Genomic DNA, 17090 nt, shown 5'->3' on the forward strand with positions numbered 1-17090 from the left:
ATACTTTACTTCTTTAGAAATGATTTCCTTTAGTTCTGTGAACATATTTAAAATAGCTGATTTGAAGTCTTTGTTTAGTAAATTTGAGTTTCCTCAAGTATAGTCTCTATTGATTCCTTTTTTACCCTTGTGTATAGAACACACTTTCTTCCTTCTTTGTATATCTTATAATTTCTGTTGAAAATTAGATATTTAAAATAATATGGAGACCTTCAAGATGGCAGAGGAGTAACACGTGGAGCTCACCTTCCTCCCCACAAATACATCAGAAATACATCTACGTGTGGAACAGTGACTACAGAACACCTACTGAACGCTGGCAGAGGACCTCAGACTTTGCAAAAGGCAAGAAACTCCCCACATACCTAGATAGGGCAAAAGAAAAAAGAAAAAAACAGACAAAAGAATAGGGACAGGACCTGCACCTTGGGGAGGGAGCTGTGAAGGAGGAAAAGCTTCCACACACTAGGAAGCCCCTTCACTGGCGGAAACGGGGGATGGCGGGCGGGGGGAGCTTCAAAGTCACGGAATAGAGCACAGCAATAGGGGTGCAGCGGGCAGAGCGGAGAGATTCCTGCACAGAGGATCGGTGTTGACCAGCACTCACCAGCCTGAGGGGCTTGTCTGATCACCTGCCGAGGTGAGTGGGGGCTGGGAGCTGAGGCTCAGGCTTCAGAGGTGAGACCCCAGGGAGAGGACTGGGGTTGGCTGTGTGAACACAGCCTGAAGGGGGTTAGTGCACCACAGCTAGCCAGGAGGGAGTCCGGGAAAAAGTCTGGAACTGCCTAAGAGGCAAGAGACCATTGTTTCGGGGTGTGTGAGGAGAGGGGATTCAGTGCACCGCCTAAACGAGCTCCAGAGACGGGCGCAAGCCGCAGCTAGTAGCGCAGACACTAGAGACGGGCATGAAATGCTAAGGCTGCTGCTGCAGCCACCAAGAAGCCTGTGTGCAAGCACAGGTCACTATCAACACCTCCCCTCCCAGAAGCCTGTGCAGCCTGCCACTGCCAGGGTCCCATGATCCAGGGACAACTTCCCCGGGAGAACACACGGAGCACCTCAGGCTGTTGCAATGTCATGCTGGCCTCTGCCGCTGCAGGCTCGCCCTGCATTTCGTACCCCTCTCTCCCCACCAGCCAGAGCCCCCTAATCAGCTGCTGCTTTAACCCTGTCCTGTCTGAGCGAAGAACAGACACCCTCAGGTGACCTACATGCAGAGGCAGGGCCAAATCCAAAGCTGAACCCCAGGAGTTGTGCAAACAAAGAAGAGAAAGGGAACAGAATAAAGAAAAAGAATGAAAAGAATTGAGGACACTCTCAGAGACCTCTGGGACAACATTAAATGCACCAATCTTCGAATTATGGGGGTTGCAGAAGAAGAGAAAAAGAAATGGACTGAGAAAATATTTGAAGAGATTATAGTTGAAAACTTTCCTGATATGGGAAACGAAATAGTCCAGGAAGCACAGAGTCTCACACAGGATAAATCCAAGGAGAAACGCCAAGACACATATTAATCAAACTATCAAAAATTAAATACAAAGAAAATATATTAAAGCAGCAAGGGAAAAGCAACAAATAACATACAACAGAATCCCCATAAGGTTAACAGCTGATCTTTCAGCAGAAACTCTGCAAGCCAGAAGGGAGTGGCAGGACATATTGAAAGTGATAAAAGGGAAAAACCTACAACCAAGATTATTCTACCCTGCAAGGATCTCATTGAGATTTGATGGAGAAATTAAAAGCTTTACAGACAAGCAAAAGCTACGAGAATTCAGCACCACCAAACCAGCTTTACAACAAATGCTAAAGGAACTTCTCTAGGCGGGAAACACAAGAGAAAGAAAAGACCTTCAATACCAAACCCAAAACAATTAAGAAAATGCTAATAGGAACGTACATATCAATAATTACCTTAAATGTAAATGGATTAAAAATATGAGTCATGTTGATAGTAGGAACCCCTGATGGGAAGAGCACTTTACCTCTGTGGTCTTCCTTCCCCAAACCCTTTACGCCAGTCAAGCCATGAGCAAAACATCAAACAGATCCCAGCTGAGAGACGGTCTCTGAAATACTCTCCAGAACTCCTCAAAACTCTGAAAGGTTAGCAGAAACAAGGAAAGTCTGAGAAACCATCACAGCCAAGAGAAGCCTAAGGAGACATTTACCTGACAGTCAAACGTAATGGGGTGTCCTGTTACGGAAAAAAGGCATAATGTGAACAAAATGTGGACTTTAGTTAATAATCACGTAACAATTAATGAACAATTAATTGGTTCATTCATTGTAACACATGTACCATATTAGTGTAAGATATTAATAAAGAAAATTGGGTGTGATGTAAAAAAATATATATATGATGCAACAACTCTGAAGATCAGTTACTTTCCAGGTCCCTAAAGTTGTTGGTGGTAGTTGTTTGTTTGGTGACTTTTCATTATAAAACTAATTCTGTAATGTCTGTATTCTTTGTTGTGTGTGCTTTCTGCTTAGTGGTCAACTAATGATTGGACCGAGGTTTCTTTAAATGCCTTCTCCCAGTCTTTGTCAAGAGACTCTGTGTGCATATTGGGACACACCTTCAATGTTTAGCCAGGCAGTGGACAACTCTGAATTAACCTTCAGGTTCTGCTTGTACAGAGCCTCAAGGTTAGTCAGAGGTGAAAGATTAGGACCCTCTTAGGTTCTTCCTGAACATAGCCCTGGGCATGAGCATGACCTTCTAGATTTCAGGATATCCTTGAGCTTTTCTAAGCCCCTGTGGACATCTCATTCCTTAGCTTTTCCTACTAAGTTTTTTGGGTAGCCTATTGTTGGCCTTAACTGTCGTAGACTGCCTCAGGCAGCTGTCAGATTAACTAGTTACCTCTAAGTGTTTTTGACAAGTGTTTGAGGATGCGGGGTACGTGCACCGAAGACTTTTTCCGCACTGGGGAGCACAGAATCAGGTCAGAGAAAGATAGTCTTCCCAGTGGCTGCCAGGCAACTCTGGTTGCAAGTTGTTGATGGGTGGGGGAATGGGAGGTGGGAATAAGCCAAGTTAAAATACCTCAAAGCTCATTGTTGTTTTTCTTGAGTCAATACTCCCCAGATTGCTACAAGCCTTTGGTTAATTTCCAGAGTCCTGACAATTTTTGTGTTTTTGCTTTGGTTCTTTGATGGAGGACTTTTTGGAGGTCTTTTCTCCACTGTTTCTGCTGACGTCACTCCTGCTATTCCTTTAGAGAAGACTTATGCTTATTCCAATTCCTGTTCCTTTGTATGTGACCAGTTATAAGTGACAGGTTTTATTGTTTTCTTTGTTTAATTGAAGTTTTTAAGATCTTCAGCTCTGTTCTGAAATTTCATAATGATGTGACTTGATGTGAACCTTTTTGTACCCATTGAGCTGGGTCCTTTAGAATTTCCACTGTTTCTTTGAAATACTTTCTTTACTGTTTCTCTTTCTGATAGTCATATTTCAAAGATGTTGGGCTTTGTGAAATGGCCCTCTGATTTTTATCTTTTCTTCTTGTTTTTTATATCTTGAACTTTTCATTCTACTTTGAGATTTCTTTGACTTTGAATTCCCAACTCCTCTATTGAATTTTATTTCTATTATAAATTTCCCAGGAACTTATTTTTTATTATTCCTTTTTTTTTGTAGTATTCTGTTCTGGTTTCATCTTTTTTTTTAAATCACTCAGAGGATAGTGATATTAGTTATTTTTTTAAAAATTAAAATGCTTCAGCTCTCTGTACTGTTTCCTCTGAATTCCTTTTTTCTGTTTATCCCTCTTGGCTATTCATATAAAAGAATGAGGCACAAATAAATATATGGGAATATTCTCTGCTGAAAAGGTAATGTGAACGTGTCACTTTTTTCCATTCCAGATGCTAATGTGTGCCTATTTTTTGGTTAGTTTTGTGTCAGCTACTTGCTTATTAGGGTGTGTTTGATTCAAAATAAATCCCATATGTCTTCTGCTTTGGGGCATCAGTCGTGCTGCAGCATGGTCTTTCTCGTACCTTTTTCTGCTTGTGTTTCCTGTGCTTGAGCATGCTTGTCTGCAGCTGCTTTCCATTACTTGTGGTCATCCATCACTGTATGGATCAAGGTTCACTGAGCTCTTCAGCACTCATCAGTGACTCATTCTGTGCTGGGGGACAGGCTTTGCTTAGGGACTCTGTGTCTGTCTGGTATAAAGAAAGGTTCATAATAAACCAGCAATTCCACTCCTGGGTATATACCCCAAAAGCTTGAAAAACAGGTATTTAAGCAAAAACTTATACATGAGTGTTCATAGAAACATTATTCACAGTAGCCAAAATCTAGAAACAACCCAGATGTTCATCGGTTGACGAATAGATCAACAGAAATGTGGTACATCCATACAATGGAATATTATTTGGCCATAAAGGGAATGAGGTATATGGCTCATGCTACAACATGGATGCTACAACATTGAAAACAACATGGTAAGTGAAAGAAACTAATCACAAAAGGCCACCCATTATGATTTAATGTGTGTGAAAAGTCCAGAGTAGACAAATACATAGGGACAAGAGATACATTAGTGGTTGCTTAGGAGTGTAATCAGTAAAGAGCCCGTGGTTTCATGAAAATACTCTAAAATTGACTGGTGGTGGTTGTACATACCTGTGAATGGAGGCATACCTTGTCTTATGGCGCTTCACTCTATTGTACTTTGCAGCATTATTGTAAAAAACTGAAGGTTTGTGGCAACCCTACGTTGAGCAAGTCTGTTGGCATCATTTTACGAACAGCATTTGCTCACTTCATTTCTTTGTGTCACATTTTGGTAATTGCAATATTTCAAACTTCTTCATTATCGTGTTTATTATAGCGATCAGTGATCTTTGATATTCTAATTGTTTTTTGTTTTATATTTTTAAATTAATGTTTATGTACATTTTTTTAGACATAATACTGTTGCACACTTAATGGACTACAGGATAAGTGTAAACATAATTTTATAGGCACTGGGAAACCAGAAAACTCAAGTGACTCGTTTTATTGTGATATTTGCTTTACTGTGGTATCTGGACCTGAACTCACAATATCTCACAGGTATGCCTGTATGTTAAAAACCATTGAGTTGTATACTTTAAATGGGTGAATAGTATGGTATGTGAATTATATTTCCATAAAGCTGTTTAAAAAAATAAAGGCTTATAAGGGTTTTGAACAGACTGTTCCAGAAGCTTCTGTACAAGTCCTTAGCTATATCAGGCTCTCCTCACATCCAGGTCACATGACTGCATCTGCTCTTGTTAGCACTTTCCATGTTAAATGCTTGCTTTAATTTTCTTCAGTAGAGCTTTCATCCCCATCACTTACTCTAGAATTTTCAGGATCAAGGCCTGGATTTTTTGCCCCCCATTCTTTTAGCTTGTTGAAATTATTGACATTTTTTTTTACTTTTTATCCCTCTGCTAAAAATCCTGCGAAAGAATTGTTTTTTTCTGACTTACAAGTCTAGCTACTGTTTCAGATTTGGTGTTTGGTCTATACTCAGTAAATAACATAAGTGTTATAGCCACATGCCTTATAAATTAAAACTTAAATGTCTTGGTTCATTCACTGTTGGCAGTTTTACAAACCGGACGTTAAAAAGCTGTTGACTAAGAAACTTCAGGAGCTATGGGTAAATTCAGTCAGGATCAGTAAATTTCCTGCCTTCAGAACTGTCATCAAGTTAGTAGTGGTTCATTTCCCGTGGACCCGAAAATCCACATATATTAGCCCAGGGAGCCTAGTGTTATGGGAAACAGGACTTTAGGGATGGCAGGTCTCAGATGACATTGAGAGGTGGTGATTTCATGCGCTGAGGAGAAAATTTTCAAAGTAATTGGCAAACTTCTCTTCCTCTGCCTTCCTGTTGACATTACTCTACACTGCCCTTCTCTTTCACAATCTCTTTCCTTTTCCTTGATGTAGGCTTATGTTTCTATGATTCTTGATTTTTTTTCTTCAAATAATCTTTAGAGTTTTTCAATTTTCACATCTCTTTCGCAATATATTTGTCATCAGAGTGCCATTCTTCTTGTCTTAAATATATGCAGACCAAACGTGTCTGTCTGTCTCTCCGTTATTCCCTCTGTCCCTTTTTCCCCAAAGAACTCAGGTTCTGTTATAATACCTGTTACAATTCTCTTGGAAACTCTTTTGACCACTTCAAAAATGTACTGGTTCCAGTTTATTGTATTTTTGGCTGCAAAGCAAAAGCAGTTACCTTTATCAATTTTTAACTATATTTCCATGGCTTAGATTACCCCTCCACCTCTAATGAGATGACACTTCTCAGAGTCACCCCTGGCCTTTCTTTTCCACTCTCTGCTTTTATCATACTAACCTATGGCTAGAAATCACTTCTTGTTTCATACCTGCTGGATTGCTGTAGTGTTTCTGACCAAAAGGTTAAGGAAAATCAGGAAATATTTATTGAAGTGTACCTTTTTATCTTAGTATCTAATGTGTTGTTTACTTAATATTTATAGAACCACACTTGACTCATGTTACCAGTAAATGTGCAGCAGAGCATTAAATTAAAGGATGAATAATTAACAAATTGATGGATCTCAGAAAATACCCAGAGCCCTTCATTCATCTTACTAATCTCTTCACAGGGCTTGAATTCATAGCCAAGAACAATTTCAAGCATAATGCTACATATATAAGTTCTTAATAAAGTGCTTGTATATTTTTATACTGTAGTTATCTAATTATAGACATCAGAAACCAGTCTTCAAATGATATTTCAAAGCAGATTTGTATTTGAAAAATTAAAATAGCTATGAATTTCCATTGTGAGAGTAATAGATGTGCCCATAAATATTTTTAGAGACTACATAAAAACTCAGCTGTAAGCCATTCAAATTGGCTTTTTAATACATATCATTCCATACAGTTTTTATCTGTATATCTATACACATGTTAAAAGCAGGTTTGTATATCACAACCATGTTAATATTATAGATGGAATCAATTTAGATTTTGTGACAAGGGAAAATGGCTAAAGTAGATTAAAAGATAAGCTGTACAATAGCTAGGAAAACAAGTCCATGTTAACTGAAGGAAAACAATGAAGACAATCTAAATAAATTACTAAATTCAATCTACCATATGATTTGAGTTGGAAAATGACATAAGAACAATGTAAAGAACTGTGTCCTTTATAACTCACCACAGAGTTGTCTGGGAGACTGTGCTGTGAAATTACTTGTAGATGAGACTCTAAAACACAATGAAATGGTTCTGTTTTTTTCCTCCCTGAAAATGGAAATTATACTTTTATTTCCATAATAGAGGTAATTGTGGAAAAAAATTAAGAAACTAAAACCCCAAAAGAAGAAAGTCACTCATAATTCCATTGACAATTATATTTCATTAGACTTCTTTATAATTTTTGCAGAATTAGAATGTCATAAATGCTTCTCCATTTTTTTTTTGCTACTTAACAATATTTTTTGAGCCTCTCATGCCAGTACATACAGTTCTACCTAATATTTAGTGGCGAAATAGTATTCTGTTTTAGAATGTATGTTAGTTTACTTAAGTAGCCCCCTATTGAGGTGGTAATCCAGTTTTAGCTGTTCTACACAGTACTGTGATGGACATTCTCATACATACTTAGCATGCTTTTCGGATTATTTTCTCAGGATAAACGTTGTGTCAAAGGGTACGTGCATGTTTCATCTGGTTGCCAAACTGCCTGTTAGAAAGGAATTACACATTTATTGTTACATCCAAGATAAGCTAAGCCTGTGCCCCATTGTGTGCTGTACTGCATCATTAGTGTGACTGCAATAATTACACAAAGCCACAGCATTGAAATTTGTATTACAGTGGAGTTCCTTATGTCTTAGAATTCTACATATTAGAGGGGTTAAGTCCAGCAGTGATGGAAATGTTTACATTCGCAACTTGTATCACGTGGTATTCATTTTGGAAAGCAGAGCTTTTCAGCCAGCAGTTAAATGGTGACACAGCATGTGTTGGTATTTTGCTGTTTCTTGGACTTGGTGACAGGCCATGATCCTTTATTACCTTAGATGAGTGACCGAGGAGGTGGTGTTCCTCTGAGGAAAATTGACCGACTCTTCAACTACATGTATTCAACTGCACCCCGGCCTCGTGTTGAGACGTCCCGAGCAGTGCCCTTGGTATGTGATCAAGAAATTGTGAAGCAGGTTTTTGTGACTTGTCATAAAATAATTTACCACATAAATCAGTTAAGCCATTGTGTAGGTTTCACCACAAGGACGAAATGAAGCTACTGGGGGGAAAAAACCCACTTTCCTCTAAATTTATAGTTTTAAAAATGCTCTTTTTTAAAATGATAAGAGCATAGGACAAGGACTATGGTTTTAGAGTTCTTGTTGCCAAGGTTAATAGTGGTGTGTCAGTAGTTTCCATGTGGTAAACCACATTTTGATATACTATCTCTAATGTGAAGCCTAAATTACCAGCTTTACTAGTACTTGGTTTAATCTTCAGTGTTTGGGGTTTTTTTCCCCTCAAGTACTTGTAATTAGAAAGATTACATGTTTGAGACTGAGAAGTATGACTAGAGCTCTGATCAGTTTATTTGCCAACCTGAAAATGGCTCAAATGATAATGGCGTTAATAGGTTTTTTAACTGATCATAGTCACGTATTTTCAAGTTTTAATAAGGTTAGCTTTTGAATGGACTCATTCATGGTCCTCCAACACCCAGAAGAGCACTTTGCCAAATCTCTTACCTGTAATTCTGGAAAAACTCTTGTTCTTCCGGGCTTTGAAGGTTCTCTGGCATATACACTGGAGTTATACTGTAATGTGATTAAAAACAGTATAAGATGGGTCTATTTTAGACTCTTTCCTAGGAAGTTACTAAAAGGACTTCATTCTAATTGCACAGCACATTCTACTTACACAGCACAGATTCTGTAGCTACAACTGTAATACAGTTCATGTCTTACCAAACTTTTAAAATGATTGCCCTAGGAATGTGCTTTTCAAGTTGAGATATGGGTAGGCATCCATGTGCCGTGGGACAGAAAAGGTCAAATAAACACCAGAATCTTCTTAGATTCTGATTTTACTCTAAGAAGTAGAGAAAAGGGATATGCTGCTTTTGTAGTGAACAAACATTGTAGAATTTTTGTGGAGAGCAGCATAGTGTACTAGTCCACACTCTGAATCTAAACTGTCTGGTCCATTCTCAGCTCTACTACATCCTAGCTGTGTAGCCTTGGGAATATTTTTTGACCTTTCAATACCATAGTTTCCCCAGCTTTAAATTTCGAATTATGGACTTCCCTGGTGGTCCAATAGTTAAGACTCCGTGCTGATTGGGGAACTAGAATCCCACATGCAGCGTGGTGTGGCCAAAAAAAAAAAAAAATCAAATTATTATAAAGATTGAGTTAATATATCTAAAATGCTTTTTATAGTACCTGGCACACAGTAAATGCCATGTAAGTGTTTGTTTAGGATGCAAAATTTACTTGAATTTTTAAGAAAACGGGAGGCTTGATGTGGCGCAGGCTGCCCCTACACCTACACAGCCTTACCGAGGGTAAGCCTATTGTTAAGCTTTTACATAGCCTCATTCCTGATGTCGTGACCCCTTTGTAAGTGGACCCAGTAGGCAAGCACTGGCGCAGCTGGGGAAAGGCTGCTTGACCTCCCCCGGAGTGGTCATCAGGTCATACCTGATTACTGAGAGCTTCCTCCACGTGATGCCTTCTGGTGGGCATCTACATGGATGGAATGTCTTCATGCTGTAAGCCTGTTCAGAGAGGACTGTCCACATTTCCCTCTTCTAGACCTTCTCTGTTAATCCAGTTTTGTTCTTTCCAAGTCTCTGACCAGCCAGCCCATTTGCCACTGCCCATGGTCCATGTAGGTGTTCCACTTTGAATTCCACCCACTGGTAGGATTTGCTTTCACTCCTGTCTTTCAGGCCGGCCCTGAGAGAGGCTGTAGTGAAAAGGCAGTCCACTTTGGCTGGTGTGGGACACTGTGTAGATCCAGCGGTGGACCAGGCCCATGCTGTTTTACTTTTATGTTAACTACTTACAGGGGAAGCCTGATGGGTCCACAGGTGTGGTAGGTTCAGGGAGAGGCAGTGATAAAGTAGATCAGGTACCATGGGATCCTGAGCCACCTGCTCATGCAGTTTTCTTGGGGCCATTTCTAGAGCCACTTAATGTGTCAATCAGGGTCCCACCTGGAAAGAGATAATTATAATTATAATTCAAGGAAGGCTTATCTACGAAGAGACAAATTATAGAAATAGGGGTGGGATAGCACAGGAATCCTGGCTAGCAGCAGCAGAGCTGTCACCACCCTGACTCAAGGGGAGAAGGAGAAGTTAGCAGAACCCAGAAGGGAAAGTTGCAGAGCAGCTGCTTACTCTCCAGGGACCCAGCCTGCCCAGGGGAAGCAGCCTCAGTGAGAAAGAAGCAGGGGATGAATACCCTGACTTGACCCCCTTGGAACTCCTACTGGGTTCCCCATTGGCTAGACCTACTGGAACCAGAGGGCACAGAAATCCACTGACATCTGTTCAGGTCAGCCTCCCAGGGCAAGGAGAAATGTGGAGAATGGATAGTTGATTTGGAGGGGTAAACAGAAACTCTGGTTTAAAAAAATCAAGTAATAAATGATAGAGGTAGATAAGGCCAGAGCCTGGATTTGTTAATAGCAGATTCCTGAATCCACATACACTCTTTACTGAAGTACTATATGGAATGTCATTGAACATCTGAGTTGGTGATAAGACCCTTTTTTACATTTATCCAAATGTTCTTCTTTGTATTAAAGAATTGGTAGGATTTATCCAGGTAAAGATGGCCATTCCAGATACTGGGAACAGAATGAACAGACACAGATGTGAAAAATAACATGATCTGTTTGAGGGACTTAGGAGGAGATTTCCTTCAGCTGGACTGGAAAGTGGGTGGACAGACCTGATCTTACAGTCTTGAAAGCTCTTTTTTATTTATTTTTTATTTTTTTATTTTTTATTTATTTATTTTTGAAAGCTCTTTTTTAGAAGCTTGGATTTTTAGGCAGTGGGTCTGGATGATGGGGGTGGGGAGGGTTTTGGGGTGCTTCAAAGATTTTTAAGCAGGGTAAGTGACCTGTCAGAATTAAAAGAGAACTATTAGGGATCTCTTCAGGTTCAGAACACGGGCTGCAGTTCATGGTGTGAGGCCATGACATACATCTGTTAGGCTGCCACCAGGCTCTTTCTACCCTTGCTCCCGAGAGAGGCCATGTTTTATGTAGTATCACCGAAAGCGGTATTGGGATGCTCTGGAGCAGGGCAATAAAGAAGAGAAACGTGCTTCTTCTAGACCCCCACAGGTCATTTTATACAAATAAGAAGAATGAGGAATTTTAAAGGACCAGAGGGAAGCCGTCTAATGCAGTACTCAACTGGGCTGCAGCTTGATCATTTTTAATACTTAAGTATTAACTGATCTTTTAGATGCGGGCTCTGATAGCCCTGGGATACTCCAATAACGTTTATTTTAATTAGAGAAGTATTTCAGTGTGTGGCTTTCCAAACAGAATTTCATTTTTCTCATCAAACAGGCTGGTTTTGGTTACGGATTGCCCATATCACGCCTTTATGCACAGTACTTCCAAGGAGACCTAAAGCTGTATTCCCTAGAGGGCTATGGGACAGATGCAGTTATCTACATTAAGGTAATGACTATAGTCTTCTGGACTTAACGATACTTCTTTGATTATAAGATGCCAGCATTTAACTGTAATGAAATTTTCTTCTACCTCGTGCTATTAAAATATAAATGTTTTTATAACAAGGATCTCCTCTGCTTTGACAAATGATCTCTTTGACTGTGGGTAAGAAACGCTTGACTATAATGATCAGGGCTTTGTTAATAGAAAAAAAAACTGGGTTAAAGTGGGGCTTCAAAAACTTTTGTTAAAATTAAATTTGTAAGATAAGACACGTGAATTGACATTGATTCACCAGCCTTTTGATGTACTTGCTGAGGCCTTTCATTTGCATATGGGTCTGCAGATTGAAGTTTCAATTGTCTTTCTTGCAGAAGCTATACTTACAATACCTTGTTTTGGTTTCTTTAAACAAAGAAATAGCCAAGTGCATAATCCTTGTTGATTATTATGCATTTCCTTACAGTTGTCTTCTGATTTGACAGCAATTTTTATGTGGCTTTCCTTCATGAGTCTTTATGAAACATTCATCTTAGTTTTCAAAGAACCCCCCCCCCGCCCATTTTTTGTGCTTTGTTAAAAGCAATACTTAGATTAAATTACAATGACAGATTTAAGTATATTAACAGATTTAGGAACAATTACAGGTGACTCTTGGTAAGCACATAGCTCACCTGGTGGAAACAGACTTGCCTGGGTTGTTCTCTGTGTTTATCTGACAAATCAGTATAAATTACAGGGATAGAAAGCCCTGGGTTAGTTCAGCGGTGGGCTGTTGGTACCTAATTTTTTAGCGACGCTAGTTTCTTGTTCTGGCCACTAGATGGCACCTATTTTATAGGAAATGCTAAAGACTTTACATTAGAAAAAGTAAAAATTGTCTGAAAAGGTTAAGTTCTTTCAAGATAATTTTCTTTTTTTAAATCATCTCAATTGTGAGGAATTTAAAAACATTGCCTTCATGATGCCCTTTTTATCATCAAATGTAACATTTTTGTTTGAGTCTATAGATCAAGGAGTTCCAGCATAAAGAGAATATGATGTATAGGTGAAAGGTCTCTAGCTCCATTTTGGAAAAATATAGAATACATGAAGTCTTATAGAATAATTAAGGTCCTTCCTTCCTATTATTGGAATGAAACTTCCAGTTCAATATTTTCTACATCTTGGGGAATACCTGTGGCTTAAGGTTGAAATCCTACCAAAATATCCTAATTTGAAGATAATGAGGAACATAGTTTATCTCAATGATACACGGGAAGCTGAAATAGAACGGTGAATTAATTGTGATAATATGTTGGAAACATGAAATTACAATCAGCCCTCTGTATCCCCGGGTTCCATAGCCATAGATCCGAACACGACTAAAAAATATTCGAAGAAAAAAGAAATTCCAGAAAGTTGCAAAAAGCAGAACTTGAATTTGCTGCACATCAGCAACTATTTACATAATATCTACGTCATATTTGTATAGCATTTACATTGTATTAGCTATTACAATTAATCTAGAGATGATTTAAAGTATACAGGAGGATATGTAAAGATTATACATAGATACTACAGCATTTTATATAAGAGACTTGAGCATCGGCAGACTGGTATGCATGCGGGGGTGGGGGGGTGATACAGAGGGTCAGCTATGCATGATGCAGAAATCATGTACAGAAATCATGCTGTAACTAGAATTAGTGTGACTTTAATGTAGGAGAAAACACAGGATCAAACCCAGATTTCATTAAATGATTGTACAATTACATATGTTAAGGTACATATGTGAATTTTTATGCTTTTACACTTAACTGACTTTTTCAGTTAACCAACTTCTGTTTGTCATGTTTTATAAGAATGTCTATCACACGTGTGTCAAACTTCAATCCAGCAGCTCCCAGGCTGGCTGGAGAATTACCGCAAGCAATAAACTCAACATGCACATCAAGCAGTTGCCATGGGCTTAGTAAATAACACGTTTTAAAGATGTGCTCTATTTTAAAATGTATGTAGATGGTCTTATGTTTGATAAAATACAAATCCAATGAAGTTTTGTTTAATTTGTAGTAACCTTTTGGCCACTGTAGATTTTCTCACATAATGCATTCCCAAAAAATGCCTGATTTAGGTCCTGCTTTGACTTTCAGGCTCTGTCAACAGAATCAATAGAAAGACTCCCGGTATATAACAAAGCTGCCTGGAAGCATTACAACACCAACCACGAGGCTGACGACTGGTGTGTTCCCAGCAGAGAACCGAAAGACATGACGACATTCCGCAGTGCCTAGACACACTTGGGACCCCTGGAAAATCCAGATGTGTTTTTTTATTAAATTTGGAAGGGATGGTGTTCAGAACTACACTATACCAAATACTTCATGTGTCGTTTTCACAGTTAACTATTTGGGTAGATAGAATAAGTGGTAAGTTAAATTCCTTTTATGCCCATTAAATCTCCTAAAGGATGAAGTTGCACCTATTTTACACATAAATTTTCACAGTTAATTGAACATTTTTAAACAACTGTAGTTCTGGTCAACTTTCTCTTTACGGTAGACTTCAGAAGCGTAGAAGTCTTTGGGTTTCTACAGGAAGCTGTGTAGTTTTGTAGTTTTTTAAGAAATACTTTTATGTCTGCTAGAAACATTTCCTTAATATCGATTAGCCAGTTAGCCATCTTTCTGTTTTAGAGGAGTTCTGCCAGCCTTTATTTAGTAATGACAGATGTAATAAGATGATTTACAGATTTACATGACTGACTACAATTAAAACAGTAAACAGTTGCCCTGTTAAGTGTAGAACCAGCCACCTTTCAGCATCTACATGCATTGTCTTCACTCTGAAGTTAATTTATCATGTTTTAATTTTATTGCAAAGGATTGTAATGATTGATTTCCTATGGAACTAAACCAAGATCATGGGCAATCTACTTTGAATATGCTTATGATTAATGCAATGGGAAATTTTTATACTAAAACCTAACAGCTGCTAAAATTCTAAATTGAATTTAAGAAATTGAGGGCAGAACAGTGAGTCGCAAAAACTGTACTAAAGATTGTTGAGATTACCTGGGGGCGCTTTTGAGAAAGTTTTTCTGAGTCCTACTCCAGACAGAATCAGACTCTGCGGCTGGAGTCCAGGAATCTCAGTTTTTATAACACTTCCTAGACCAGTCTGATGCCTCACCTAGTTAGGAAGCCACGCTTTTAAAGTGAGTAATGATGATACCACATTTGCTAACATAACAGATCTTTGTATCTTGGTTTTCACCTATTGAAAGGTCAGACTTCTAGACTCTGGTGCAATTAGAAGCATAATTGGAAGCAAGAGACAAGTTGGCTACAGAAGAAGAGTCAGGTAACCAAAGGATTAGAACCGTAAATGCACAGGTATTGACAAAAAACATGTTATGAAAAATATCTATACTTTATCAGGAAAAAGTCACCTTGGGCTTATCACATTCAAATGTTTGCATTCGAATGTTAATTTGTAATGTACAAACTTTTGGTATATTCAGTATATTATAACTCTGTTAGGCTTTAAGACAGAGATACCAAACAGGTGGTATCATCTTCGTTTTTGAGACTCAGAGTATAGCCCAAAGCTGCCCAGAATTGGCGTGAGGGCTCAAGCTGTATCTGCTGATCACTGTCAGCCGCCTGGTCTAAGAGACCATGAAAGTCAGGAGACTAAGTTGTTAGTCTTACCTCATCTTTTAAGGTGACAGGGAAGTACACTGAAAATAAATTTTAAAGTAAGATTTTAAATGTTTAAAGAACAGCTTTACTACTTAAATGGGGAACTTCATCTGGTAAATACATTGAGTTGAAACAGCTCATTCTCAAAAGGATTATGTAAGCTTAACAGTGCTATACAAATTTGTAAATTGGAAGGGATGTTAAAGGGCCGTTAGCCCAGGATTCTCACATAAGAGATGAGGATCCTGAAACTCGGGGTGTGTGGGGTTTGCCCAGGGCTGATTAGCTGATGTGACCAAATGTTGGAAAAAGATCTTTTACCTATTACTCCTTAATTATGGGTTTTATGATAAACAATAGGATATGCTAGTGGATGATTTATATTAGTTCAATGTGTCACAGTTTTTTTAGCTTAAAATTACACTTTTCTTATAATGATGAAATAGTTTCGAATCCTTTGAATCAAAGTATTCACTTTCTTTCCTAAATGAGACATTTGTACAAGTGACATAAATTTGATATTTTTACTTATGATCCACCCACCCACACACAAAATTTAAGTTTCTCTCTTTATTTAAGAGCTAAGAAATTGTATTTTCAAAGGAAGAATGAAATCTTTTCCTTTAGCTTCTTTTTAAGGTGTAATGGCTTTTTCACTTTGTTACTGTGGTAAGGGACACAAAGTTACATACAGAAATATTTGGGGGAATGCTTTCTCTTAGTTGGTTTTAAATTATTGTGCTACTTGAAAAGTTTTTAGATTCTTATACTATTTTCCCCCACCAGCATTTAATATGATGCCATGTAGATTTTAAAAATATACTGAAAGATAAGAAATGGATACTAAGTGATTTTTGTAACCTGGGCATTTAATGAATATGCCAACATTTTTTTAGGAAGAATCACAAAAAGTATTCTGCCCTGTACTTAAAGTACTAGCTGGCTTTAGATGTCTTCATACTTAATGGTAATCACTTTCTTGCACTGTGAAGTTTTTACATGAAGATGTTGAAGTGGCAGTCTACGCTATTATTTTATAAAATGTTTTGTGTATGGCAATAAACTGAAAACGTGGATCAACTCCTATTCTGAAAATAAATTGACCAATTGTTTTTTAAAATAAAGGTCTCTTTCATCATCAAGGGTCAGCTTTCTGTAAACATTCAAAAAGTCGAAGCTACGTGGCTCACAGTGCACCTCACTATGCTTGGTAGAGGAAGTGTTTAGATTTCCAACGTGTATATTCTAATTGCCAAAGCAGGCAGTCGTTTGTATGGTTTGAGTTATGCTAGATTTTCATTATCCAAACAGCCACAGATGACTGACTTACTGCATAAATGAACATCTTCTCTTATGTGATTTTCAAGAGGTTATGTTTCAAGAGGTTTCAAGAGGTTTGAATAACTTTTCACAATATAAGTAATATAGGAAAAGCCTTAATTTAACCAGCATTACTGTATGCTTGTACCAGCCGAAAGTCAAAATTAAACTTCTCTAGTCAAAGACAGGTTCCTGTCCTGTTCCTGATGAATGGGATATGACCATCAATCTTCCCTTCATTATTAAAGCCAACAAGTTCCATAAAAGGACTGCATAGGTAAAGAACCAGGGAAACAGACTACTAGTGTTAGGGTCCCTTTGTGGCCTTGTGAACAGCCAATCAGAAAGGAAGCCAAAAAAAAAAAAAAAAATCAACCAAT

At 38.3% G+C, this 17090-nt stretch overlaps 1 protein-coding gene across 5 annotated transcripts in view; it reads left to right on the forward strand.

Moving 5' to 3' along the window:
- Positions 1-16522, forward strand: part of PDK1 (pyruvate dehydrogenase kinase 1) — a 33697-nt gene extending 17175 nt beyond the window's left edge. For 3 of the 5 annotated variants that reach the window (XM_082841364.1, XM_082841366.1, XM_082841367.1), the window contains exons 9-11: positions 8062-8172; positions 11597-11710; positions 13840-16522. In XM_082841364.1, coding sequence (XP_082697490.1) covers positions 8062-8172; positions 11597-11710; positions 13840-13980 — 366 coding nt within the window. In that variant the 3' untranslated portion in view covers positions 13981-16522. Of the gene's footprint in view, positions 1-188; positions 577-8061; positions 8173-11596; positions 11711-13839 lie in introns of those variants that run through there. The other 2 variants (XR_014326281.1, XM_082841365.1) reach the window with 2 other exon arrangements.
- The last annotated feature ends 568 nt before the right edge of the window (positions 16523-17090 follow it).

Source organism: Leucopleurus acutus, assembly GCF_964270905.1.
Source record: "Leucopleurus acutus genome assembly, chromosome: 6".
Taxonomy (NCBI): Eukaryota; Metazoa; Chordata; class Mammalia; order Artiodactyla; family Delphinidae; genus Leucopleurus; species Leucopleurus acutus.